The sequence below is a fragment of the Salvelinus fontinalis genome, chromosome 25, assembly GCF_029448725.1.
Source record: "Salvelinus fontinalis isolate EN_2023a chromosome 25, ASM2944872v1, whole genome shotgun sequence".
Classification (NCBI taxonomy): Eukaryota; Metazoa; Chordata; class Actinopteri; order Salmoniformes; family Salmonidae; genus Salvelinus; species Salvelinus fontinalis.
Window position 1 is genome coordinate 16,531,485 of NC_074689.1, and position 27,746 is coordinate 16,559,230.

At 41.8% G+C, this 27,746-nt stretch overlaps 1 protein-coding gene across 3 annotated transcripts; it reads right to left on the reverse strand.

The window, feature by feature from the left end:
• Positions 1-6,169: 6,169 nt before the first annotated feature.
• On the reverse strand, positions 6,170-25,287 carry tlcd4a (TLC domain containing 4a). Of its 3 annotated transcripts, none has more exons than XM_055881420.1 (8): positions 24,974-25,287; positions 17,636-17,805; positions 17,216-17,385; positions 16,233-16,322; positions 16,074-16,132; positions 15,729-15,823; positions 12,082-12,155; positions 6,170-11,395 (listed from the first exon to the last, which is right to left on the reverse strand). In XM_055881420.1, the coding sequence occupies exons 3-8, from the start codon at positions 17,368-17,370 to the stop codon at positions 11,080-11,082; spliced, it is 789 nt and encodes a 262-aa protein (XP_055737395.1). In that variant the 5' UTR covers positions 17,371-17,385; positions 17,636-17,805; positions 24,974-25,287; the 3' UTR covers positions 6,170-11,079. The 3 variants fall into 3 exon arrangements, with proteins under 3 accessions (XP_055737395.1, XP_055737394.1, XP_055737393.1); XM_055881419.1 differs by having other exon boundaries at positions 17,632-17,805; positions 24,974-25,286; XM_055881418.1 differs by lacking the exon at positions 17,636-17,805 and having other exon boundaries at positions 24,974-25,286.
• Positions 25,288-27,746: the final 2,459 nt, after the last annotated feature.

Here is a 27,746-nt window from a genome sequence, read left to right on the forward strand (position 1 = left end):
ACAAACACCGGGAATCTTTCCCTTCAGTTGGTCAACTTACACATTTACTGCTACCCCAGTAATCACACCTTTCAATGGCACCCTTTTCTTGAGAGCAAAAAAATGCAAATGTCTTGCCCCCATTCGTTTAAACACAAACAATTATGACAAGACCACTTCTGGTTACTCTCACCGATTCCACAGCACCCAACTCTGTTTTCACCCACCATGAAACCACAAAGCGATCAGCCAAAAGGCAAGGGTCCACTTTTTCCAAAAACTTCACTCCTACTGTCACAGACTCATCTTTATCCTGACCCTGGGTGCAAGCCTCGGGCTCAGAGAACTTCACAACTACCACCTCAGATACTTCGACCTCATTCACTTCCATTTCTCCTCCTGTCTTCAGCTCACTCTGCTTACACTTTCTACCATTCTTCTTTAACAAACCATCTCCCTTTTTCCCGCAATTTTTAACCGACTCAAGCTCACCCTCTTCCTCCCTCTCTCTCTGAGATCTCCTCTGCCTCTTCCTTCGCATTCCAAGTATACGTCTCCTTATGATAATACTGCACTTCTCCTTACAAACATCTTGTTCTTGCCTTTTCAAGGGACTCCATTTATCCGGCTGTCACAATCTCTGTACAATCAGCATGAACCCCTCAGGATGTACAGCCACAAAGTCATAGCCCGTATTTGTAGGCGTCAAAACCGTGGTGTATCATGGGTAAATTGTGACTGACTGTCTAATCGATAAATAATATTGAGTAGTTATTTAGGATGCAAGGGGATTTGTTTGCGAGACAGTAATCCTACCAAAGATGGTTATGTGTGTGGTCCCCTTCCTACTGTAAATTATAATTAAAGCCAGAGGAGGTGTGGTATATGGCTAATATACAACAGCTAAGGGCTATTCTTATGCACAACGCAACGAGGAGTGCCTGGATACAGACCTTACTGGTGGTATATTAGCCATATACCACACCTCTTCAGGCTTTAATTATTAATAAGGGTCCTTATTGCTATTATAAACTGGTTACCAACATAATAGGAACAGTAAACATGTAATTTTACTCATACCCTTTGGTATTGACGGATATACCACTGCTTTCAGCCCATCAGCATCCAGTACCCAAACTACCTGGTTTGTAATAAAATCAATAGTTCTCTTTCGTTTTTGTAATGGATTGCCAGATGACCTATCTTGGTGGGAGTTTCGAGCCTGTACCTTGATACATATTTAGGCGGGAGTCTCAACCCCGAAGCACGACGGGTTGGAACCGATGGTAAGTGTAACTTTATTTTGAATCATCCGAAGCCAAAACCGAGGCAATCAAAGCATACAGGAGACACAACAAAACAAACAAGGCATTGTTTGTTACCTTTTCTTGGAACACACTTCCCTTATGTAAGACAACAACAACATAGCATGGCAGCAACACAACATGACAACAACATGGTAGCAACACAACATGGCAGCAGCACAACTCCCAGCCTTAGATGAGCACACATGTTGCATTCTTTGCTTGGGAGCTGAACATGCTCAACCGGCTACACAGGGTAGCAGCTTTAGAACTCAATGCTCAAACCAAGAGCATTGAAATCTCAACTTGCACGTTTTGAGGGCAAACCCTAAAGATTCTCATCAGATGAGTCTCCCAGAGATCAATGATTATTCAGAAAGCTCCAGGTCTAATGATGGGTCTCACTTACCTTGTGATCCACTGCTCAATAAACGCCATCGCCTGGGCACAAATCTCAACGCGGTGAGATGTATAAGGATCTTAAGTCACTGGACAGTCATATGTCAACCATTGAGTCGGCCCTCGAGCACATACTTGCCAGCTTTCCCCCGCTGGTAACAAATCCAACCCTACCTCTGAACGAAGTGTGGTTGTTGAATCTTATGACACAGACTATGATCACTGATGATGATGCTATGTACCACAGCTCTAGCATTATCCAGTCTCAGCCTACTGGCCTGGCAGTGATGGTCGACCAGAAAATATCTACGTCTGAAATCTTCAAGAGCTACCTAACAAACTATGCAGGGCATCTGATCGCTTCCTACGCAGGACACATGACAGCACTGCTTCAGCTGCAAGGCTTAGCAATTCAGCAGCAATACTGGCCTTCTATCAGAAGGGGCTTCAGGAATGCATCTCAGCAAACTATGATGCTGAGACCATAAAAGAACTGTCTACAGTTACAGACCTGCTCATCCAGTGCCTTCAGGGCAATGCTCAGATGGTTGGGAAATATTTGGCAACACACTGTGTTGCACGACGCCACCTATGGTTAAAGCAGTCCAAGCTCCCTGACAAAGAGAAGTTTCCACTCCTAGGTGTACTCATATCACCTGGCCAGACATTTGGCCCAGCAGCGGCCCACCTCCTCTAAGTGTCTAAGGAGGACAGAGAAGCACAAATGGAGCTTCAGCGCCTCATTCCAAAGCCTAGAATGCAAACCATTACTCCTGTCCCAGGGCCCCAACTGGGATACCAAGAAACCAGGCTGAGAATCACACTGCACCTGCTCAGGAGTGGAGCAACAGACACTCTCAGCCCTACCGAAGAGGTTGAGCGCAGCATCGCACAAGAGGCAGAGGTGCACCATATGCAGACCGCATCCCCTCTGCACCACAGCAGGCAGAGCCTCGGTCCTGATGGGACCGACTCTCTAGTGCAACACCGTTTCCTCAAGTATCACCTTTCCAGATAGAAAAGGTCAATGGCCAACAAATGGGAATTACGCACTCTAACACTACCTACTACAATTTTATCAGCAACCACCACTCTTCATTGGTGTCCTGAAAACAAATGCTCGCAACCCTGCTCAAAAGCAGACACTCCGCTCAGAAATCTCCTTGCTCCTGGAAAAGCATGCAATCAAAAAACTGCGGGTTCTACTCAATCTATTTTCTGGTGCCAAAAAAGGCCAGAGGCCTCCGTCCGATCCTGGACCTAATGTGCCTCAATCTTCATCTTTCAGCACTTCCCTTTAAAATGCTGACAATCAAAACCATCCTTCAGTTAGTACAACCAGGTGATTGGTTCACCACAGTTGACCTGAAAGACGCATACTTTCATTTTACCATTCTACCAGCACACAGAAAATACCTGAGATTTGCCTTTGAAAAATATGTTTTTCAGTTTTGTGTTCTACCCTACGGCCTTTCGCTCGCCCCTCGCACTTTCACAAAATGCATAAGCGCCGTACCAACCCCCCTTCACCAAGCAGGAGCCAGGGTCCTGAACTATTTAGAAGTACACACTTCGGCACACACATCCAGGGTCTCACATCACCTCTCCGAGTTGGGACTAACAATGAATTTGGAAAAGAGTTCTCTGGTCCCCACTCAGCGTATGCACTTCCTGGGCTTCATGCGAACAACACTCTTCAGAAAGAGTGGTATCTTTGACAAATTGTCTTTCAACATTAAAACTGATAAAACAGGTGACTGCGTTAGAGTCAGAGGCTCCTGGGCCTCCTAGCTGCTGCAGTCCATGTTGTAACATTTAGCTTGCTCAACATGCGGCCAATACAGCGCTGGTACAACAGACACAATCTACAGTTTGTCCCAGAAAGGACAAATACAAAAAGCTGAGTTGATGGAGAGCAATACAATGGTGGCGCTTAGCACTTCAAACTCCCAGTGGAGTTCTCCTAGGCACAGGTCACAACCGGGTGACTTTTACAGCAGATGCCTCCCTACAGGGATGGGGAGAATTATTGAACCAGTCAGGGGTCCATGGTGTATGGTCAGCACCATGGACAATGGCTCACATCAATATACATTTTGACTTTCCTCCAGGAGCTTTTTGCTGCAGTGAAGTCCCCATCTACATTGGAAGTGTATATAGCAATCATCTCTATGGGTCATGACCAGATTGCTGCTGCATCACCAGGGGCACAACCTCTAATATCATAATTCATGAAAGGAGCCCGCAGGCTACGGCCCCCCAAAGCCCCTTCAGTACCATCATGGAAGTTAGATGTTGTCCTACAATCACTGATGAGCCTACCATTTGAGCCCGTCATCAATTGAGCTATGTGAGCTCTCAGTCAAGACTGACTTTCTATTGGCTATTGTTTTCAGGAGAATTACATGAGCTTTCTGCCCATACTTCATGCCTCACTTTAGCAGAAGATAGATCTAAGGCAGTGCTTCAGCCCGGTTAGGGCATTGAGTGCCTATCTTGCTGCAACAAAAACTGTTCTTCAAACAGAACAGCTTTTGTGTGTAATGGGGAGAACACCAAAGGGTGCGCTGTCTCAAAGCAGAGACTGGCACATGAACCGTGAACCTTGTACATACTTATCAACCATCAGTGAGATGGGTGTTCTAAACAAAGGCCTTCCACTCTTGGTGCTGTTGCACCCAATTGAAGCCTAATGTTGTAAGTTCTAGCTTTAAGCTTGCTTGTGTATATGGTTGTATACCACAGTTGAAATGATGTCTTACCCTGTTGAGGAATTCTATTCTGTTGCATCCTGTGGTAGATACAAGGATGTCACAGGGACTCATCTAGACTAAATTAAATGGTGAGTTATCCCACTCTGTTGTCCGAACTACCTCTTCAGTACAGTCTCTCATAGGTCGTTCGGCGACCCGTTACAAAAATGAAAGAGAACTTTGGGTTACGGATGTAACCTTAGTTCTCTGAGTAGATTAATGGGTCGCCAAGCTTTCATGCCGTTCCTCCACCTCCGTGGGTTCGAGTGAAGTAATTTTATAGTGACAGGTCACGTGGATACAGTAAGGATGTGGCCTGACCGTAAACATCTTTGATAAAAGGGGTGCAATCACATCACATGAAGTTCGCATGGGTTGTGTGGCAACCCATTTCTCTACACGGAGAACCAAGGTTACATCCGTAACCCAACGACATCTATTCATGTACTTAAACCCAACAGGGCCAACATATTCTTTGCTTAAAAGTGTCAATTGGGGTAATTTTTGACAAAAAATTGGTAAAGATTGCAAAGAGACACTGAATGTCAAGTAGTAACATTTATTTATTAAGCTTTTGTAACAAGTAAATGGTTTAAATTCCCCAAAATAAGCATAGATATATTTTAAAAGTTACACACATGTATAACCCAATTTCATGTTTCAAAATATGTTTTTGTATGTTTTTCAGATCAAAATAGATATTTATTTAAATTTCATCCATTGCCTCTTGTTATAAACATTTGTCTGTTATTCATTAAAAGTGTTGTTTCTGCGTTGCTCAGAGGTAGAACATTTGGCGATTGAGATAATCTGACATACCAGAATGACCAGTGGTGTAGAGGGTATACACAAGTAAACACATTTCTTGCCCAACAGTTTACCCACATTTTGCAAAAAAATAAGTGTAACTCTTTTCACTGAGACCAGTGATCAGAGTTTAACCAGCTACTGGCCACCGATATTGGCGATATAACCAACAATTGTAACGATGTATTTGAAAGACAAGTGGTCATTGTGCAACTTTATTTATGTTCTCAATTAACATTGGAGACGAAATATAGTTTACATGTTGTCAACAATCTAAGCCAAAGCGGTCTGTTTTGCCCCATAGTTCCGCACGCGTCGGATTTGTTGCGAAACAGCGTTGGATTTGTTGCTAAACAACTAACCCGTCTATATGTAATCTGGATGGGATTCCAATGTTTGGTAACATAAATGCTAGCATAAATGTAGGTGTCAGTATAACCCTATATCCCACAGAGCAATAGCAAAGATGGTTTAGTATGAATATTATCCCCAATCACGCTTGTATGCAATGTCATGACGACGTTGGCTAGCTAAACTCCTGGGCAGAAACATGTCACCGGGTCTGTCTCTCGCGCAGTACTGCTCATGTGCATGGCATCAAATCAAAGGCACATATACAGTTGATTTTGACTAAAATTAAAACGTGTAAGTTTGTCACTTTCACGGAGTTGGAGTAGTAACATGTTCAGCTACTTAAGACATTGGCCTAACTAAGGATGAATTTTCCACTTCTCTCATTGACTTCTCTAACCCCAAACCCGGTCTGGTCTGCCGAGTCTGCTTCACAAGCGTTCCTAGAAGTTATGCGATGTTGCGCCTCTGGGTTTAAAAAAGTTTTGGCAATAGCCTCGTATGTTCATTTGTAATATTTGATGTCCCAAATCCCCTTCATAAAGTACAACACACAAACAGACAGTAAGCAAACGATTTAATTCTGAATATTTATTGACACTTAAAATGCTGCATATTGCTTTACTCAGGCAAATGGCATCAGGTGTGTAAAATTAAGAACAACAAGTGTGAATTGAATTTAAAAACGTTCATGTTTTTGCCAACATGTAAACTTTCCCTTTCCACAAACAGGTCAGGGGTGCTGCAGAGTGTTTTCTAGTATATTTTTCTCTTTGGGTGAACATTGGACCCCATATCTTCATTACATTTGGAACATTGTAATAAAAACAAAAACATTCAAATCATAAAAAGCAACACGTATCTTCACAGATTTGACATGTATTGTAAAAGATCAACAACAAAAGTAAACACTAGCCATCACCCAAACATTTTTTGGAACATCTTGAATACATTTATAGGATTCAGGGCTCAGTTCACCGAATCATCTCTGTAGGCTGTATTTCCCCATCTTTCATTCAGTAAAAACTTGCAAAATGAGAGAACTAGTATTTTGAAAGCCTATCTTGTACAATCACCAGGGGTGTGTACTTTCTATTGGTTTTTACTAATAAACATGAACATTACTTGCAGAAACACACAATTACAATGAAATGCGAGACGTAAGGTATTCATGTCTATTTGCACTGCCCATATTGCAACGATGCTGATTATTATCAAGTATAATTTCCCTAATTGGATATTTCTGTGCTGGGTGTTAGCAACAGTTGCTTCACATGTTCACAATCATCATCGCTGGATAACGTAATGAACAACAAGTACAGAAGAATACTAATGGGGTTAGACATCATGTATATGTCCAGGATAAAAAAAAATAAAAAAAATACAGCTTGCAATAAATTTGCTATTTGTTTACAGTGATCTCCATGCAATACCACATGCATTTATAGAGGGTGTGTGAAGAGAGGAACACGATCATGCATGAGTATACCGCCACAACCATAGACAGACTGTATGGCCACAACACACAGTACGGAGGGCTGATGTTCTCATTATGACAATATACCAAAACTCTACCATAGCTTCCTTTCCATAATCCCTCCCTCCGTAACCATATTTCCCCCCATCCTTTCAGATTAGTGAACATCGAGGAGAGTTGATAAGGAGAGGAGACGATAGTAGAACATGGTCAGGGTTTGTACAGTTTAGTTCAACGGAAATGTACAGCGCTTCAGTTAAAACTGCTCTATACTGGCACACGTTTCACTGAGAAATAGTTTATTACTGTACAATCATTGCCATAATCCACCCCACACAATTGTATAAAATGATGCAATCCGTTTCAGAATGAATGTGTTGAAATTACATTGAGGCGGGCTTATCAAAACAAACACTGTAGAAAGAACATATTTTGGACATTCCATTGGAAAAGCGGTAACAAAAGCTCACTGTGCAATTAAAATCTGATTTTAAAAAGGCAACCATCACAAAAGAAGACTGGAGAACATGACAAGGCCAAATATGATGACTTGAGTTCCCTATTTTGTTTCACAGACCATTAAAAATATGCTTATTTGTATCCACCATAGAAATGAAAGTACAGTCAAAATTCAAGTACACAAGTTTTTCATTTGGATGAGGACAATGCAAGTAGTTCCTTATCCTCACACAAACATTTGTCATCATTCTACTTTGTGTTAAATAGTCATTCAGTCAGTAAAATACTAATGTAGTACGACACACCCTCTTTTCCAAAGACTGTACACGTAAGTCGTGTGTGTGTGTGCGCACTATACTCAACTGCTCAGTGAGAAAGCAGGTATATAACATTGATTATAAATGCATGTCACTGTATCATGAAAGCTTTTCCTCATAAATGTGCATCATGAATACCTCTATGCCATTCATCTCCTTAAATAATATATGTAGTTACAAACATTGACGTGCTGCCCCAGTACATAACTGGTAAAAAATAAATAACATTTGATACAGTTCAGAAGAAGTTCTTTACCCCAAGATCCGAGAACAAGGGACATAACCATCCAATAACATTGTCTCAATGGCCCCTCATCCAAAAATGGAGGAAACTCTAGTTTCATATTGATCTGAGACCCAGTAATTACATTTAATTGCACCATGCCCCAGTTGACAGTGCATGTATGTTGATAGACAGTATGTGTGTAAATTAGAACGAGAAAAACAACTTGTAACCATACACATTATGAGATTATGGCATTCAAACTCTCAAATTATTGAAATGTTGAGGACAAAAAGCTAATGTATTATATCTGAGCAAATAAAATCTGAGAAGAATGTCAGAATCCAGCTAACAATGCCCACGAGGCATTTCCCTATCGCTTCAACTGGCACGTTCTCAAGTTCTCTTTCAACATTCTCTTTCACAGGCAAGCAGCACGCCATATCCTATGGCGATACCAGCAAAATGCACTGACCGCCGTCTTCTTTTTGATTAAAACAAAATATAAAAAAAATATATTTAAACTCAAAATCCCCCAAAATCTGTAACCCAGCTGGGCAAATATAAGGAATGGATTCATGCAACTTTCCCTTTTTCCCACGGAGTGAGAGGCCTTACTCCATTTGAGCCGGGGATATATCGGTCTTCTTCAGCATTGGCTCAGTTTCAGAGTGACTCATTGAGAGTAAATGAGATAGAGCCAAGAGCTGAGCTGAAAGGAATCAAGGTTTAATTGCACTAGATGTCCATCCAGTTCTGACAGACGCTGTGTGTTTGGGTTTAAAGGGGAAGTTGATACACCCTGTCCTCCCTCAGCAGACAGACAGCAGCATGGGCTTTTTAATGACACAGACCATTACTGAAATACTTTCTGCATTGGTTCCTCTGTGTTCAAAATGTTTATATTCAACCTCTGTGATTCAGGCAACCATAAAGTTGAAGTCGAAAGTTTACATACACTTAGTTTGGAGTCATTAAACCTTGTTTTTCAACAACTCCACAAATTTCTTGTTAACAAACTATAGTTTTGGCAAGTCGGTTAGGACATCTACTTTGTGAATGACACAAGTAATTTTTACAACAATTGTTTTACAGACAGATTATTTCACTTGTAATTCACTGTAAATCGCAATTCCAGTGGGTCAAAAGTTTACATACACTCAGTTGACTGTGCATTTAAACAGCTTGGAAAATTCCAGAAAAGTATGTCATGGCATTAGAAGCTTCTGATAGGCTGATTGACATCATTTGAGTCAATTGGAGGTGTACCTGTGGATGTATTTCAAAGCCCACCTTCAAACTCAGTGCCTCTTTGCTTGACATCATGGGAAAATCAAAAGAAATCAGCCAAGACCTCAGACATTTTTTTTGGTAGACCTCCACAAGTCTGGTTCATCCTTGGGAGCAATTTCTAAACGCCTGAAGGTACCACGTTCATCTGTACAAACAAAAGTACGCAAGTATAAACATCATGGGACCACGCAGCCGTCATGCCGCTCAGGAAGGAGATGCGTTTTGTCTCCTAGAGATTAACGTACTTTGGTGCAAAAAGTGTAAATCAATCTCAGAACAACAGCAAAGGACCTTGTGAAGATGCTGGAAGAAACAGGTACAAAAGTATCTATATCCACAGTAAAACGAGTCCTATATGGACATAACCTGAAAGGCCGCTCAGCAAGGAAGAAGCCACTGCTCCAAAACCGCCATAAAAAAGCCAGACTACGGTTTGCAACTGCACATGGGGACGAAGATTGTACTTTTTGGAGAAATGTCCTCTGGTCCAATGAAACAAAAACAGAACTGCTTGGCTATAATGACCATCATTATGTTTGGAGGAAAAAGGGGGATGCTTGCAAGCCGAAGAACACCATCCCAACCGTGAAGCACAGGGGTGGCAGCATCCTGTTGTGGGGGTGCTTTGCTGCAGGAGGGACTGGGTGCACTTCACAATATAGATGGCATCATGGGGGAGGAAAATGATGTGGATATATTGAAGCAACATCTGAAGACATCAGTCAGGAACTTAAAGCTTGGTCGCAAATTGGTCTTCCAAATGGACAATGACCCCAAGCATACTTCCAAAGTTGTGGCAAAATGGCTTAAGGACTACAAAGTCAAGGTATTGGAGTGGCCATCACAAGGCCCTGACCTAAATTCTATAGAATATTTGTGGGCAGAACTGAAAAAGCGTGTGCGAGCAAGGAGGCCTACAAACCTGACTCAGTTACACCAGCTCTGTCAGGAGGAACGGGCCAAAATCCACCCAACTTATTGTGGGAAGCTTGTGGAAGGCTACCCAAAACATTTGACCCAAGTTAAACAATTTAAAGGCAATGCTACCAAATACTAATTGAGTGTATGTAAACTTCTGACCCACTGGGAATGTGATGAAAGAAATAAAAGCCGAAATAAATCATTCTACTATTATTCTGACATTTCACATTCTCACAATAAAGTGGTGATTCTAACTGATCTAAGACGGGGAACTTTTACTAGGATTAAATGTCAGGAATTGTGAAAAGCTGAGTTTAAATGTATTTGGCTAAGGTGTATGTAAACTTCCGACTTCAAATGTATATAAAAAGCCAAATGAAAGGGAGGTGTTTCAAGTTGTTTTGGGGAGCACAGGACCATTCACACATTTGTGTCTATGGTCTAGAACAAGCAGTAAACGTTTGACTTGGTGAAGCGTTTGGGAAAAACGGACATCATCCCAGACATGCTGCTTTGTGAGAAAATGCAACAGAAAAGTAAATTTGCCATGCACAGGAAGTATTGCTAAGAGGCAGTTATACACATCACTGCCCAAGATATTGCCCCTTTGTCCACATCAATGTCCTGCGTCCACTACCATAAAGTTCAGTAAGTGCAAGACTTAGCTTTTTGTAAGTTAGTTGACACTGAAACAGTTGTCCCAGTCAGGTAAAGTTACTAATCCAATTGTGCACTAAAAGGGGACAGTGGTTCAATGGGCTCTCCCTACCCATAACATCAACCATCCTCTTGCTTTTTAGTCAGACTTTCCGTTCTCCTGTGTCCCCACTTTGTGTCGTCGGGCCGAGCGCATGACCTTGTAGCAGCCACGGGCGATCTTGTGCATCCACATGACGTTCATGACATCCAGACAAATGCTGGAGATGATCCAGGCAGTGCGGCCTCCCGGTGGGACGCGGTAGAAAGCTTCGGTGCCATACACGGACCACATGCGGCTGTAGTAGAGAGGCATGACGGCAATGCGAACCAGGAAGAAGACAACGGCCATGGCCATCCCATTAGCGATGTTGGGCCTGGAGGACTTGGAGTAACCTAACACTTCAAAGAACCAGCTGGAAGAAAGACAGTCAGTACAATGATGTAGAGGAGGAGAAAAACTGAAGTTAACTCTGGGCTTAATGGGATTCAAACAATATAAAGGGTAATCTCTCACAGATGGACATAAAACTTTAAAACATCCAGTTAAATCAATATATGAAAGTAATTGTCCAGTGTTCCCAGATTTGTATGAAATATGACCTATAATTACAATATGAGTGAAATAATTTTTGTTAATAAGCATGTTATAAAGCAGCTTTTCTGTGTTGGAATGGTGTGGGCGTACCCCAACAGGTGTGGGCGTATAGTGGTCAGTAAAAATATTCACGCGAAACGACCGCTGATCGACCAGTTCACATCATCCTCTATGAGGAAAAAGAAAGCATTTAAACAGTCTGTTTGAGATACAAGTTTGAGGTGGAGTTTGTTTTTTTCCCTCTCCAAGTTATGCTTTGGCCACATACGAGTATAGGATGAGTCAACAACATTATTTGGATGTGAGTTAGCAGAATATTAAAAGTGAGATTTTCACTGGACAGTTACTTAACAAATGAATAGGGTTTATTTTTTCAGCAGCTGCTTTGCAGGGCTTCTGAGCCAATTGGTCATGAGTGTCACTGTCCTGTCTAAACTCAGGCCTTAGTGTGGTTGGTACCTAATATAGACATATTCAGTGGGTTTATATACATCTGCTACCTACCGCTGGTTGACACACGGCGTGGAGAACTCTGCAAGCAGACGGAAGTTAGCAAAATAAGGCAACATTCCTTGTCCCTGGAAGAACAGGGTAAAAGGAGGAAAATGGAGAGAAACAATGAACCAGGAAAGAAAGGTACTCAAAATGCTTTCATTTGATCAAACATCACATCAGTATAGTTAAGGGAGGCCTTCACACCATGTGTGTACAGAAAGATTAATCCAACATCAATAACAAAAGAACACATGATAATGGTAAAAACAGTTTTTTTGGGGAAACGATCTCACTTTTACCATACTGAACTTTTCAATTAATTAAGGAGACATTTTGGAGGGGTTTGGATCTAAAATGAAATCATTTAAATCACTTTCTGATTATAGGTCTGCTCCGTGGCTGTTTTTCAGGAGACTCAGCTAATGTCTTCAGGCTTTTTAAGGGTCCACATTTAGTCTGTGTTCTTATTTCATCTTCAGTAGACCCCAATATACGGAGTGCTCATTCATATCATTGAGGGTATATTTACGATGACAGCCTCGATGACGGCAATGAGGTTCCAGGACTAAAAGAACACATGAAGTTAGTGACTCAGTAAAAAAACGGTGTCGGTGAAACAGCTAAATTACAGTCCCTTCACACATGAACATGCACACGCACACATAACATGAATGGGTTGGCAACATTTCTAATAGCAGAGTGTTAAGTAAAGCTCAGCATAGTGTGCACGTACAGCCAGGGTTTGACGTGTAGACATTCAGCTACTAGCCAAATGAGCAATGATTATCCATGCATAAGAGCGATGCTTATAATCACAAGCTGTTATAGGAAGGTATCGACCCTATATTATCACCCTCGGACATGAGTGCTGGTATCAGCTCGCTCTCTGCCCGGGTGGTATACAAATCTGCTCATAAAACAAGTCTCATTTCCATATCCTATTGGTATTTCAGGCTTAACACAGGGAAATATTATCCAATTAGCACACACCAAAAGTGGAAACTTACCTTATAAGACTGAAACAAAAGTTCATACGTGGCATATACTTACTCTCAAGATATAGACATGGTTCAAGATATACCAGAGAGGATATGAACTTTCCCAGCATCTCCATGCTAGGACCTCTAGGTACTGGTAAATCCATACGGTTACTGGACAGATAGGTCATATCTGCTCAGTGTAGCACAACAGCAATAACAGCAGACAAGACAGGAAGGATTCAGTCTAGAGGAGTCAGGCCTGGTCTTAAGCTTTTACATTTTACACAACCTAATTTGAATTGGGTAGTTTTTGCATGAATGTTTTGCTGGTAATTGTGGGACTATATTATTTTAAGAAACCCTATTAGCAAAGGATAGAGAGACAGACCATAGAGAAAGTTAGAGGTCGCAACATTGTATCTGTCCCATTATGGCCTATGTGAGAGTATGGGCAGCGCCATTGAGGCCATCTCCATTTTGAAGTAGTCAACTTACCTCTTCTACGACTTCTATGAGTTGGTAAACAAATGGAAAGGGTGCATACTGCCACCTGGAGTGGGTTGTTTGAACAGGTATAAACCCAAGGTTGGCGATTTACTGCCACCTGCAATTATGGAATGTTTGCTCACAAGTATAATTCATTAGCTGATCCCCTAAACCATAGGAAGTCCCACCCAGTTGACTACTTCAAAATGTTGAATGTCCTTAATGGCGCTGCCCATTCTTAAACTGGCTTTTGGGCACTAGAGTCCCCTTATCTATCTCTATGAGACAGACAGATTAGAGAGAAAGGTGCAACTATAGTTAGAAGCATAAAGAAGCAACAACATTGATAACATGCGCTTTAGAAATCAAACAGCAATCAAATATTAGCCTATGAATTAGTTTGCTTGTTCTGGGTATAGCCTTATTGTTTTTACAATGATCTAATATGCCATAATCTACATCTACATAAAACAGCTGGGTCAATTAATAATAGTCACCAAATTAACAACATACTGACATAACAGCTTTGATAGAAAGCCACACCAAAAAAGTACAATCCATCTACTAGTAAGTTATAAAGGGCTTTTAAGTTGAACGGATTGTAGCAAATGTGTATAGTATGTCCCAAAGTTACTTGGTTTTTGTATTTTGCTAAGTAATAACAAGCATGACTGTACTAAGCAGTCATGTGTGTCCAGTGACAGTATGGCCTACACCAGTATGGCCTTTAAAAAAATAATCTGCTTCACATTTTCTCTCAAATGTACATTGAAATGCATTGTACCTCAGAGTAGTTTTGCAATGCTTACACTGTACATTTTTGTCATTCAAGTTGGATATGAATACAATTTGCATACAACGCTAAGGGATAAACTCAGCTAAGCTTATTGTAGAAAGATTTAAGGTTATGGGTTGGTTTGAAACAAGGCCACTCTTAAAACAGAGACACGTGAGGCTTGAAGTTAAGTAGGCAAGCCCTCACAGAGCTAAAGCATTACAGTGAGGACACATTCATAGACGAGACACATTGAAGCATCATTCATGGCAAAGTGTTATTATTATCATCATCATCATCATCAACATTTCAGTTATTCTCAAGGGTCCTCTGCCATAACAGTCTAGGAAGAAGCAGCTTTGGAAATAGTGGGGCAGAGGATAAGAGTTTGAGAGGAAGGAAGCAGAACTCATCTCTGCCACAAACCAGTAAGAGGCAGTAACATTGTTTTGGCATGCACATACAGTACTGTTAGAGACCCCTCCACCAACATTGGGAATGCCCGGACAAATGGAGGCATGCACAGCTCAGCTCAGTACAGCTCAGTCCAGCTCCATAAAAGGCTGAGGGATCAGTGAAATAAATGCAGGACTTAAGGGAAAGGTGAGGAGGAAGGGAAGGAGGGTGTCGGCCATTACCATCATTAAGCATTCCATGCAAAAAATACCAACACTGTTATGAGCTACAGAACCTGGTGATCTGGATGGTTACAGACCAAGGGTGAACAGCAGTGTCCTGGATGGCTGGGTGTACAACCTGTTTCACCATTATAACCAGTGGTTATAACCAGGTCCATTGTCACTGTCCAGACAAACAAGCATGTTCCTTGACTCGACAGTGCCAATTAAGCATGGTAATACCCAAAAATCAACAAACATATCAGTCATTCTTTCAATCCAAACTATCCCTAATGATCATCCTAACCAACATGTATGCATACTTCTTGTATCATAACCTCAACCCTTTTCACAGTCAATCACAAGCCCTAACATGAGACAAAACATTACCAACGAAAGCAATTCCCAATAACTTCCAACACATAGGCTATCTAATTTCACGAGAACACAAGAGTCCTGCTCCTGGGTGAACGATACTGTCAAGCCAACAGTATGGCCCTATACTATTCTAATGATTCCCATACACATATATTCAACAGCTGAGGATTAGCTAATGAGATGCATTAGAAGAACATGTGAAAATAGTGCCAGCAGGCTAGCGCCACATGTTCTCACTAGCAGAGTCCTAGCAGAGCTAATAGGAACAGAACTATGTTAACATGTTAGCACTCTCCTTACACCCAATCTACTGGCCCTGTCATCACAATCACCCAGCATGACATGGCACAGCTGTTCACCTTTAGTTGTCTCTTTCCCATCTTGCCTGCATGTTCTGCTATTGGACAATAGGGAACTCACCAGTACATAGTAGTAAGCATATAACGCTGCCAGGTGGTGCACGACAAAAAACTTGTCGCCTATCGCCTTCCAATAGTAAAATATTAGCAGCAGATCTGGAAACAGACGAAAAGAACAACATAATATTAAACAGAGCATATTGCATCATGTTGAACAAAAGTGTTAAGAAATGCAACAACAACAAAAATTCTGGTACAGACAAAAAAGGCAAAACAAAACCGATTTTGCCAAAACAAAACCAATTTTGCCAATGTCGCCGAAGAGTGGCTAGGGATTGCCAAGATGTCCTGCAGTGAACGAGGACCTTTGCAAGTGTGTATGAGACTAAAGTGTCTTTGTTCTCACCAGATATGAGGTAGCCTGTTGTCACGCCAACATTTATCTTCACAAGTGTGGGATCTCCCCTGTTGGCAGAAAAAGACAGGAAGAGACATAAATGGGTAATAGTATGTACACAACACAGTGGTTCCATCATGCACTTCAACAAAGCAACAGAGTCCTCACCAGACGGGGTCTTCATTGATGGCGTCATCAAAGCGCAGGATGTAGAGGCAGAAGAGTCCCACCACCAGGGCATGTAGCGTGGACACTGTCCTAAAAGAACACACACACCCCTTGTCAAATCTGTGATAAAACACTTTAATAAGTGATGCAGATTAAGCGTTCCTGTGCACAGTGCAGGTGGAATGAATTGATTGGTTGCACGGCCACCGGCAGACAGATTCAGCCCAATTAGAACAGGAGATTAAACACCGTTCAGGGGTCACTCAGACAGGCAGGCTATCAGGCAGTCAGACAGGCAGAAAGCCAGTGAGTCAGTCAGTCAAGCATGTTAGACAGGTTGTCAAGTAAATCAGGCGCTCAGGCGGACTCAGTTAGGCTGCATCTACTGTAAGCCAGGTCTGCGCTCCTCCTGTAACTACCCACATCAACATCTCCCTGCCAGTCTGCTAGAGAAAGACCACTACAGAACCTTCACAGACAGGGTCATCTGAGGGTAACCTGTAATCTTCAAGACAGCTGTGGCTTTGCAGTATACAGTACACTCTGCTATGGACAGACAAGTCAATAGTCAATAAATGGACAGTTGTAATAATAATAACTGACACCATAAGGATTTTATATCATAACTGTGCATGGTACACAGTGTACCATATGGTGTGATAAGAGTGTATTTTTGTCAGATATTTTGATTAGTAAATCTGGTGAGATATGGAGCCACATTAAGTCATGAACTGTGTAAAACAACTGGATGATTTGAGGAGTTGACAAATTAACAATTTAGCAGACTGTCGACACTTTACTGTAAATACTCTGACCCACAATTTTGTGGATACGTTCGAAAACATCAACCAAGTGTGAATGTGCCCATTCTGGAAATATGGAAGATGTCTCTATTCTACATCCACTAAAATGTATGCATTAATGTGCTGACACATGAAGCATATTATCAGTGTGTGTTGCAGCCAGTAGCCAGTGTGCTATACCTTGAGTTCCACTCCACCTTCTGCTTGTCTGCAAGGCGTAAGAAGCCAGGGCTGACACGGGTGGAGACCCATGGACTGACCCAGTGGAAGAGCCACTGGAAGGAGAGGAAACTGGTGACCGAGATGACCAGGATGAGCTGGCTGAACAGGTCCATGGCCGCCTAAGCCCACTGGAGAGAGAGGAAGGGAGAAAGAGGGTGAAAGGTGAACCGTCAGTTGGATAGATTCAACAAAACACAAATAGGTTGCACTGAGTCAACATATAGGCAAAACAAAGAACAACTGTGGATACAACTAGGTAGACAGGCAGTATACTAAGTTTTAGGTTACAGGCAGTAAGGAACACAAACATTTTTTGGCCCAACCTCAAGCTTATCACTTATAAATCCAAATCAACAGAGTTGATCTTCACTCACCTACTATTTATCCTAGAAAAGTTATTTTCTTCAGCCTGTGTTTATCCATTTGAATTGCACCAGACATTTCACTTCTTGCAAGTCCATGGCATGACAGTGGTGTGACGGTCTCAGTGTGATGGTGGTAAATGTGTCAGTCAATGTTTAACAGAACTCACCTTTGGCTTGGTTAAACTAAGGGAGTGGAGAAGATGGGTGCTTTACGCTAATGAACCGACATACTGGTCCAAAGAGACATACTGACACCAACAGAGGAAGTGCTGTGGAGAATATACGGTTTGTGGCTATACTGACATACGTTATGGCCAGGGACAGGGTACAGTCAAAGCATAAACTAAATACTTCACCTAGAATGTCCCCCAGGAATTGTTCCAGAGACCCTGTAGTAGATCAATACGGGTAGTAAATATGAACTGACAGTGGACTATAACACAGAGTAGGTTAAATATTAAAAGTGAAGGCATTTATTTAACTAAGCAGGTCAGCTAATGACAAATTCTTATTTTCAATGACAGCCTAGGAACAGTGGGTTAACTGCCTTGTTCAGGAGCAGAATAATAGATCTTCACCTTGTCAGCTCGGGGATTCGATCTAGCAAACTTTCGGTTACTGGCCCAACGTTCTAACCACTAGGCTACCTGCCACCCCATACCTTGTTCAAAGGCATGCATATACTGTGTATACCAAACATTAGGAACACCATCCTAATATTGAGTTGCACCCCCCTTTTACCCTCAGAACAGCCTCAATTTGCCTGGGCATGGACTATACAAACTGTTGAAAGCGTTCCACAGGGATACTGGCCCATGTTGACTCCAATGCTTCCCACAGTTGTGTCAAGTTGGCTAGATGTCCTTTGGGCGGTGGACCACTCGATACACACGGGAGAAAGTTGAGTGTGAAAAAACAGTGTTGCATTTCTTGACACACTCAAACCAGTGCGCCTGGCACCTACTACCATACCTCGTTCAAAGGCACTTAAAATGTTGTCTTGCTCATTCACCCTCTAAAATGGCACACACACACAATCCATGTCTCAATTGTCTCAAGGCTTAAAAATCCTTCTTTAACCGGTCTCCCTTCATCTACACTGATTGAGGTGGATATTACAGTGACATCAATAAGGGATCATAGCTTTCACCTGGATTCACCTGGTCAGTTGGTCATGGAAAGAGCAGGTGTTCTTAATGTTTTGAATACTCAGTGTAGATATGGTGTGTGTAACTGGGGCAAAATGTTCATAAATCTGACCATATAGGCCTATGCATCAAACATAAATTGTGCGTGTTTCTATTGACCTCTATTGTCAGGATTCTAGAAGGCAAACTTCAGCACACAACAGTGATGTCTGGAGTTGTACAGTTAGTCCCCATACAGTAGAAAAAATGTACTCATTCTGCTGTAGAATCTTCCTTTCTGACCCGTGCAGAGTAGAGAAAGCACTGATCCATACAGATAAGCCTTTGGCTCAAACATCACCAGCCAACCAAGCACCAGCTCAGACCAGCAGAAGCCATTACGCACACACAGTGCGCTGTGGAGATTGTCATGCTGCCTTGGGTGCTGCTGCTGCTGCTGCGATTGGACACCCTTGAACATCCTGATGTTCTTGGCTCTTATTTCATACTGTACCATGTTGCTACATTATGAATACCAATGCATGCAGCCAGTACCTTTCATGCAGTAAAATGCAGCTACTAAAATTAGGCCTACATTTTCTACTCAGCAGCACAGCATGTTAGTTTTGATCTCCAGACGATTCTACTGTATATAAATGACACTTACAGTTGAAGTCGGAAGTTTACATACACCTTAGCCAAATACATTTAAACTCAGTTTCACAATTCCAAACATTTAATCCTAGTAAAAATTCCCTGTCTGAGGTCAGTTAGGATCACTCCTTTATTTTAAGAATGCGAAATGTCAGAATAATTGGAGAGAGAATGATTTATTTCAGCTTTTATTTCTTTCATCACATTCCCAGTGGGTCAGAAGTTTACATACACTCAATTAGTATTTGGTAGCATTGCCTTGAAATTGTTTAACTTGGGTCAAACGCTTCAGGTAGCCTTCCACAAGCTTCCCACAATAAGTTGGGTGAATTTTGGCCCATTCCTCCTAACAGAGCTGGTGTAACTGAGTCAGGTTTGTAGGCCTCCTTGCTCACACACATGCTTTTTCAGTTCTGCCCACAAATTTTCTATAGGCTTGAGGTCAGGGCCTTGTGATGGCCACTCCAATACCTTGACTTTGTTGTCCTTAAGCCTCTGGAAGTATGCTTGGGGTCATTGTCCATTTGGAAGACCAATTTGCGACCAAGCTTTAAGTTCCTGACTGATGTCTTGAGATGTTGCTTCAATATATCCACATAATTTACATCCCTCATGATGTCATCTATATTGTGAAGAGCACCAGTAGCAAAGCACCCCCATAACATGATGCTGCCACCCCCATGCTTCACGGTTGGGATGGTGATCTTTGGCTTGCAAGCCTCCCCCTTTTTCCACCAAACATAACAATGGTCATTATGGCCAAACAGTTCTATTATTGTTTCATCAGACCAGAGGACGTTTCTCCAAAATGTACAATCTTTGCCCCCATGTGCAGTTGCAAACCGTAGTCTGGCTTTTTTATGGCGGTTTTGGAGCAGTGGCTTGTTCCTTGCTGAGCGGCCTTTCAGGTTATGTCGATATAGGACTCGTTTTACTGTGGATATAGATACTTTGGTACCTGTTTCCTCCAGCATCTTCACAAGGTCCTTTGCTGTTGTTCTGGGATTGATTTGCACTTTTCACACCAAAGTACGTTCATCTCTCAGAGACAGAACGCGTCTCCTTCCTGAGCAGTATGACGGCTGCGTGGTCCCATGGTGTTTATACTTGCATACTATTGTTTGTACAGATGAACGTGGTACCTTCAGGCGTTTGGATATTGCTCCCAAGGATGAACCAGACTTGTGGAGGTCTACAATTGTTTTTCTGAGGTCTTGGCTGATTTCTTTTGATTTTCCCATGATGTCAAGCAAAGAGGCACTGAGTTTGATGGTAGGCCGGGAAATACATCGACAGGTACACCTCCAATTGACTCAAATGATGTCAATTAGCCTATCAGAAGCTTCTAATGCCATGACATCATTTTCTGGAATTTTCCAAGCTGTTTAAATGCACAGTCAACTTACTGTATGTAAACATCTGACCCACTGGAATTGTGATACAGTGAATTATAAGTGAAATAATCTGTCTGTAAATAATTGTTGGGAAAATTACTTGTGTCATGCACAAAGTAGACGTCCTAACCAACTTGCCAAAACTATAGTTTGTTAACAAGAAATGTGTGGAGTGGTTGAAAAAACAGTTTTAATGACTCCAACCTAAGTGTATGTAAACTTCCGACGTCAAATGTATGTACTTTATTATTATTATTGCCTATACCAGTCGATAGGCTAATGGGCTATTACACTGTGAATCCATGACCGTAAGGGCTCAGATCCCAGCAGCAGTAGAGCAGAGCGTCGGTTGGGGCTATGACCCAGGAGACAGCCCGTCTCTGCCTTAGCAGTGGTGTGTGGCAGTAAACCAGCCCGATTCTGCCACTCAGAGATACATTCATCAGCACTGCAGAAAGCAAAGCAAACACACGCACACACTCACACAGGACATCTCCTGATACCTTCTGAATACTCTCCCAGTGAGCCAGTTCAATCAGTGTGGTTTACAATCAAGCCATTAGTAAATTATTATTTTTGATTTAACCTTTATTTAACTAAGCAAGTCAGTTGAGAACAAATTCTTATTGACAATGACGGCTTCCACCGGCCAAACCCGACGCTGGGCCAATTGTGCGCCGCCCTATGGGACTCCCAATCACGGCCGGTTGTGATACAGCCTGGAATCAAACCAGAGTGTCTGTAGTGACGCCTCAAGCACTGAGATGCAGTGCCTTAGACCGCTGCGCCACTAAGGAGCCCTAGTAGTGGTGTGTGTGTATGTGTATTCATATCATATAGGCTATGAACACTTGGACACTTCTTGGAATGGAAATGGTTCAATGTGGGCCTAGTACCAAGAAAATGTCAACAAAAACAGAGGCATGCTCCACTTTTGAACCTGTAAAACATGGCTATCCTATTGCTACACTTAGACCTATTTGTATAACCTATGCATACACGCACCACCGGGGGCCTACTCATTATACAAAACAAGGATGACGGAATTGTTAAAATGTGATACTTTGGGATGTGCCTACACAAAGTTTCACATATATACCTAGTCAGTCAGTGCACCTAGATTTTCTCCAATTCCAGCTTCCTCACCCACAACGAAGGTCCCAGCCAACAAAGCAGTGTCATGGCTGATGTTAACAAGTGCATGTCAGCCACAGCAGGCTACTGCAGTTGGTGTAGGAGTCATGGCTCCCACTGCACTCTCTGTCACACTGGAATAATTTGCATAAAGGGATGATTTGATTGGCTTTTGGATAAGTCAACCAGCCTCCATGTCGAACTCCAAAGATGTACATCTCTGAAACAGCTAGGCTAGACATATACCTTATCTTCCTGAAATACACCATCTCTAGTTCTCTCTCTGGCCTGGGTTCCATTTTAGAAGACTCCAGTGCTTTATTATATGTTATTACCATAGTGAGGAGGTCGAACCACTCGACCAAAAAACATTTAAAAATAAAAGATCCCAGAAATGTCCATATGCATTAAAAGCTTATCACTCAAATTTTGTGCACACATTTATTTACATCTCTGTTAGTGAGCCTTTCTCCTTTGCCAAGATAATCCATTCACCTAAAACACGTAGCATATCAAGAAGCTGATTAAAAGCAGGTTCATTACACAGGTGCACCTTGTGCTGGGGACAATAAAATGCAGTTGTGTCAGACAACACAATGCCACACATGTCTCAAGTTTTGAGGGAGTGCGCAATTGGCATGCTGACTGCATGAATGTCTACCAGAACTGTTGCCAGAGATTTTAATGTTAATTTCTCTACCATAAACCATGTCGTTTTTGAGAATTTGGCAGTATGTCCAAACGGCCTCACAACTGCAGACCACGTGTAACCACGCCAGCCTAGAACCTCCACGTCCGGCTTCTTCCCCTGTGGGATCATCGGAGACCAGCCATCTGGACAGCTGATGAGACTGTGGGTTTGCACAAGTGAAGGATTTCAGCACAAACTGTCAGAAATGTCTCAGGGAAGCTCATCTGCGTTCTCGTTGTCCTCACTAGGGTCTTGACCGGACAGTAGTTCAGCTTAGTAATCGACTTCAGTGGGCAAATGCTCACCTCCGATGGCACGCTAGAGAAGTGTGCTCTTCACAGATTAATCCAAATTTCAACTGTACCGGGCAGATGGAAGACGTGTGGGCGAGCGGTTTGCTGATGTCAACGTTGTGAACAGAGTGCCCCATGGTGGCGTTAGGGTTATGGTTTGTGCTGGCCTAAGCTACGGACAACGAACACAATTGCATTTTATCGAATGCAATTTGAATGCACAGAGATACCGTGACGAGATCCTAAGGCCCATACATGTAATTTTGTTGTTTAAACGCTTCCTTGAAATACTGTAGAATTACAATCATTCCTATGGAGGACTGCTCCTTCTGGGGAGTGCCAATATGGCTGACCGGTGGCTTCAAAGCCTCCCACTAGCCAATACATAGCATTGGCAATCCAGGGTTTATATACGTCATTGTTTTTTCTACATGTATGGACACGGTGCAGCCTTTAGTAGGTACGCTGCTGGCAGGCTTCGGCTGCGGTACAGCAAATCCAAGTCAGCCCGTGCTCATGGTTCTCACAGGGGAAGTGAAATGATAGGCTACAATGACTTTACTCATGATCATGCACACCGCAAATGCAAGTTCCTTCAACTTTCTTTTTACGGGTGCCTTTTCATTATCTGGATAGACACTTGCGGTTTCTAGCTAACATTACACCAATGGGGGCAGTGGGTTTAAATACATTATTATATAAATGATTTAACTTGTATACAATCGATTACTTTTGGGTGTCAGGGAAAATGTATAGGAGTAAAAAGTACATATTTTATTTAGGAATGTTGTGGAGTAAAAGTTGTCAAAAACATAAATAGTAAAGATACCCAAGAAAACTACTTTAGTAGCCTACTTCAAAGTATTTTACTTATTTACTTTACACCACTGGATGCAGCACATGAAACACATGCAGGGGCAGTTATATGATTTGGTTTGACACAGAGACACACGCAGTGCTTCCTAGGGCACATAGATGTCAATTCCTTGCAGGAGCCAGGCAAGGACACTGAGGTCAAATGTCAACATATAGACAGCTGACGCATAATGGTGTCCAAAGTGCAATTCAGCAACAGTTTTTGCCTCACTATGAAATCTATATAACTACCACTCCGTGTGTCAATGCTGCTGATGACAGTTGTTCAACTCACCTTCTACAGTTGGCCTATGCATTCATATTATTTGAATGTCAGAATGAAACGACGGTTTGAATAAGGGTGCAGTTAGTAGCCTAGGTAATTGTAATACAAGCAGCCTAATAAATCTACAAGTAGCCTAATAAACAACAAAAGTTGGAATAGGCCTAGGTCAAGATACATCCAGGGTCATGCAGTTGCCTCAACAAGGTAGAGGAAACGAAAACAAACTGCCTCAACACATGTAATGACTTTTACAAGTATTTTCAAATAAGTCATGGGAGTGGCCACACGAAGAAGAAGTAATGGGGGTTTGAGTGTGCATGGCAGTCATGATGGAAACATTAACATTTTCAGCAATGAGACAACACATGGTAGCAGTTTTTTGGGGGGATTCTTGTTCACAAAACATAAAAACACATCCAACACAATATTTAGGCTATTTGGTGCAAATGCATTAAACTATTACTTATTTTGCATTATTTTCTAGATAAGAACAAATCGCCTACGGAAACATCTGTCCCACAAGCCTATTTTGCGTCGGTCAACTCAAATCAGATTAATTTTTTTCTACAATGTTGCTAAATGTGGCGATACGTTGGATGTTATGGTCTTTACTTGCAAATCATCACCCAACAAAATGTAGGCTATTAATCGCAGCATCTGCTGTGACGTAACGTGTAATATTGCAATTACACGGCAGATGCATTACAATCAAAGATCATGCAGTCAATCGATGTAATATAATGTTAATGTAAAACAATGTAACCAACAACAACATGAATGGGCCAGTTCACGCCGCATTGGCCGAACCGCAGCATTCCCTTTAAATGTCAAAGAGTAACTAATATAAAAATATATATAGTCTATGCTTAAATTATAAACGCACATAGCCTAAATAGACACAAATACTCGAGACTTACCTGTCATTCAAATGTGTTCAGCACTCAACTGGTTTGTGATGGTGCTAAGGCATAGCAAATTCTGTCGAATGCCATGTTTAATCATTTTGTTCAAACGGATAGCTCTCTGACTCATAACCTACTAGCTTGCTTCTACCTAGCAAAAGGATGCCGGACCATTGTTCTAAATTGCAATGAAATGGATGATAAATCCACCCCACAAAACACGCATTTTGACAGCGGTGTGGGATGCAGCAGAGTAGCCTAACCTCATAACTGATGGTCGTTTATGGAAGTGACGGGGCAGGTTACTGTAGGGTAGTGATGTGCAGTTCGCGAATGATTCGTTCTTTTTAAACGATTCTTTTTACTGACTCGAGAGTCATAATTCGTTTTTATACGTTGCAGAGACGTGCTAAGACCACCACTTGTCTGTCATATGTGCGCAAAAAAAATAGACTATGAGTTAGAGAGTGAAAATACATGTTTAGAATTGACAATTGATCGCATGGTGCAAGTATGACTGCAATTAATGTATTATTGAATATTGTGATGGACAAAGCTTTGTAAAACCAAAACGTACACAGCCTCTGCTCAACAAACTCTCGACCGAATCGTTCCAAGGGCTGCATTTCGCGAACGACTGTTCTTCTCACCAGAGAGGAAGAGGAAGAGAGAGGCCCAACTTGGCGGAAAATGGGTCTCCCTCCAGCAGGTGGCGTTTGTTCGTTGTTTCGCCCACCAAGCAGGGAGTTTTTTGTATGGATGTACAATGAGAGTGTCGAATTTGGACAACAAAAATGAATGGCTTATTTGCTACGTGAGGTTTAATTGATCGAACATAAGTTTCGTAATACTTAAGTTGTTACAAGTGTATTGATATAAGTAGGACACGTGACATTCCGGTAACTTTGGGGGGAAAAACAGAAGAGGAAAGAGGCCACTTTTTGGAGACAAAATAAATAAATGCTGAAACTGATGTTGGACAATCAAATTCGATATGTAAAGAAACTAAATTCGTTAAGGCTGGATCATTGACATAAAGCTTGTTTTACACGGCTCCAGCGAAATGAGGCCATGCATTTATGAAAGCACTTCTTTCTAAACCTCACATTATGTTACTTTTTTTTTTACAGTTCTACGGGAATATACAAACATATGTTAAATGTGTTATTGTTATTGTTACAATTATGGGATTGTGCCATGTGTGATAACAGGTGACAAATTGTTAATAAGAAACTCGGTTTCCTACTATAGGCAGTTGGTTGCATAGTGATTGTAACCTTGTAACTCTGATGCAGATGTACACGCACGCAGCAACATTTTCTATGGGCATAATCATAGAATGACAGAGAATTTGAGCCTATTTCTTCCTATTCCCATAAATAAGTGTTAATCCAACCAGACAGACACAATTATGCTATTCATTGATTTCGGTATAGCCAAATAGTCCAATATTGTCGCATGCACAGATTAAATATCTCCGTGTGTGGAAAGGGTTTGGTGTGTTTGGTTAAAACCAGGGCTCGAATTGAGTGAGGGTAACACATAACCTTGTTAAAGAACATGGCAAAAATGATATCTATTGTTTGCTTTAAATAAATGAAACGTATCCAACTGATATCAAGCGTTCTATAACAATACTTAACTCGGTGATGCCTTATGGTAACAAAAAGCTATGCCTGCGAAAGACGTGACTCCGATGCATATGGGGATATATGGATTCCTCTCTATGACATTCTGAAGGTGAGCTGCAGCCTATAATATTCGAATATCCTATATATTCCCCTATTAATTGAGCTTTTCTCTTCCTGAAAATAGATGTTTGTTTAAACCCAGGCCCTGGCTATTCATGAAACGAGGCTAGTAAGCAAAGCATCTCTCTCCATTGAATACAGGCGGTTAACGTCAACAACCTTCATCGAATATTCAAAAAAGGGTTTCAATAATGAGATATATGCACCATTTAAAGAAAGTATAGACGGGAGCTAGACAGCCCACCGTACTGCTTTGTGTACAACGACTCCCATTTTTAGGGCGGAGACAGGTATCTTGTCAGTATCTCCATAATCTTTGTTATCACCTTGCCTGGCTACCCAGACTCCTTGTTCCGATCAAACGCTACGCCACGCCCACGGACGTTTCTTCTCTGCAATGTGACTATTTGGCGAAGGAGAGAGCTGCGGAAGAATTGAGTCTACCCACGTATCACTCTCACTGCAGTCAAGCAATGCATTCCGCCAAGAGTCGTTCACAATCTTGTCCGGTTCCGGATACAACTAGACCTCGTTTCAAATGTATCACTAAATTATGTTATTTGTACGTCTAAAACGTGAACATTGTTTAAAGCAGACGTTTACAAGTCTCAGTCACAAATGACAGGTCCATTAACCCCTATGGTGAACGAGAGGCTCGTAGAATCATGACTCTTTCGAGTTTGTATTCTATCTGTCGCCGGTAGGGGGTACTGCATGCTCTGGGCATTATTGACTCAAATGAACGAAATGAGTCAAAAGATTCTTTATTTTGACTGAACGAGTCAAAAAGATTCGAGTCAGTAAAAAGAGCCGACCTCCCCAATGCGCTTTATCCTATGGGTATCGAATTACAGCTACATTAGAGATTCACACACAATCACACGATAGGTCCCCCACAAGTTATTCATTTTTTTTGCACACATATGGCGCATGTGCCGGACATTTATTTTCACCCGAGGTTCAAAAGCAGAGAGAAAATGGGTCTACAAAAGACCCGTGTTTGGAAAGTCTGTTTAATAATACGATTCTTTAGATGC

What these genes read in the sequence shown, in the direction of transcription:
- tlcd4a (XM_055881420.1), bottom strand. Translation starts at nt 17,370, where the DNA reads ATGGACCTGTTCAGCCAGCTCATCCTGGTCATCTCGGTCACCAGTTTC. An exon ending in AAGGTGGAGTGGAACTCAAG is followed by an intron (nt 16,323 to 17,215) that starts GTATAGCACACT and finishes GTGTTCTTTTAG; the next exon opens with GACAGTGTCCACGCTACATG. An exon ending in ATCAATGAAGACCCCGTCTG is followed by an intron (nt 16,133 to 16,232) that starts GTGAGGACTCTG and finishes TTCTGCCAACAG; the next exon opens with GGGAGATCCCACACTTGTGA.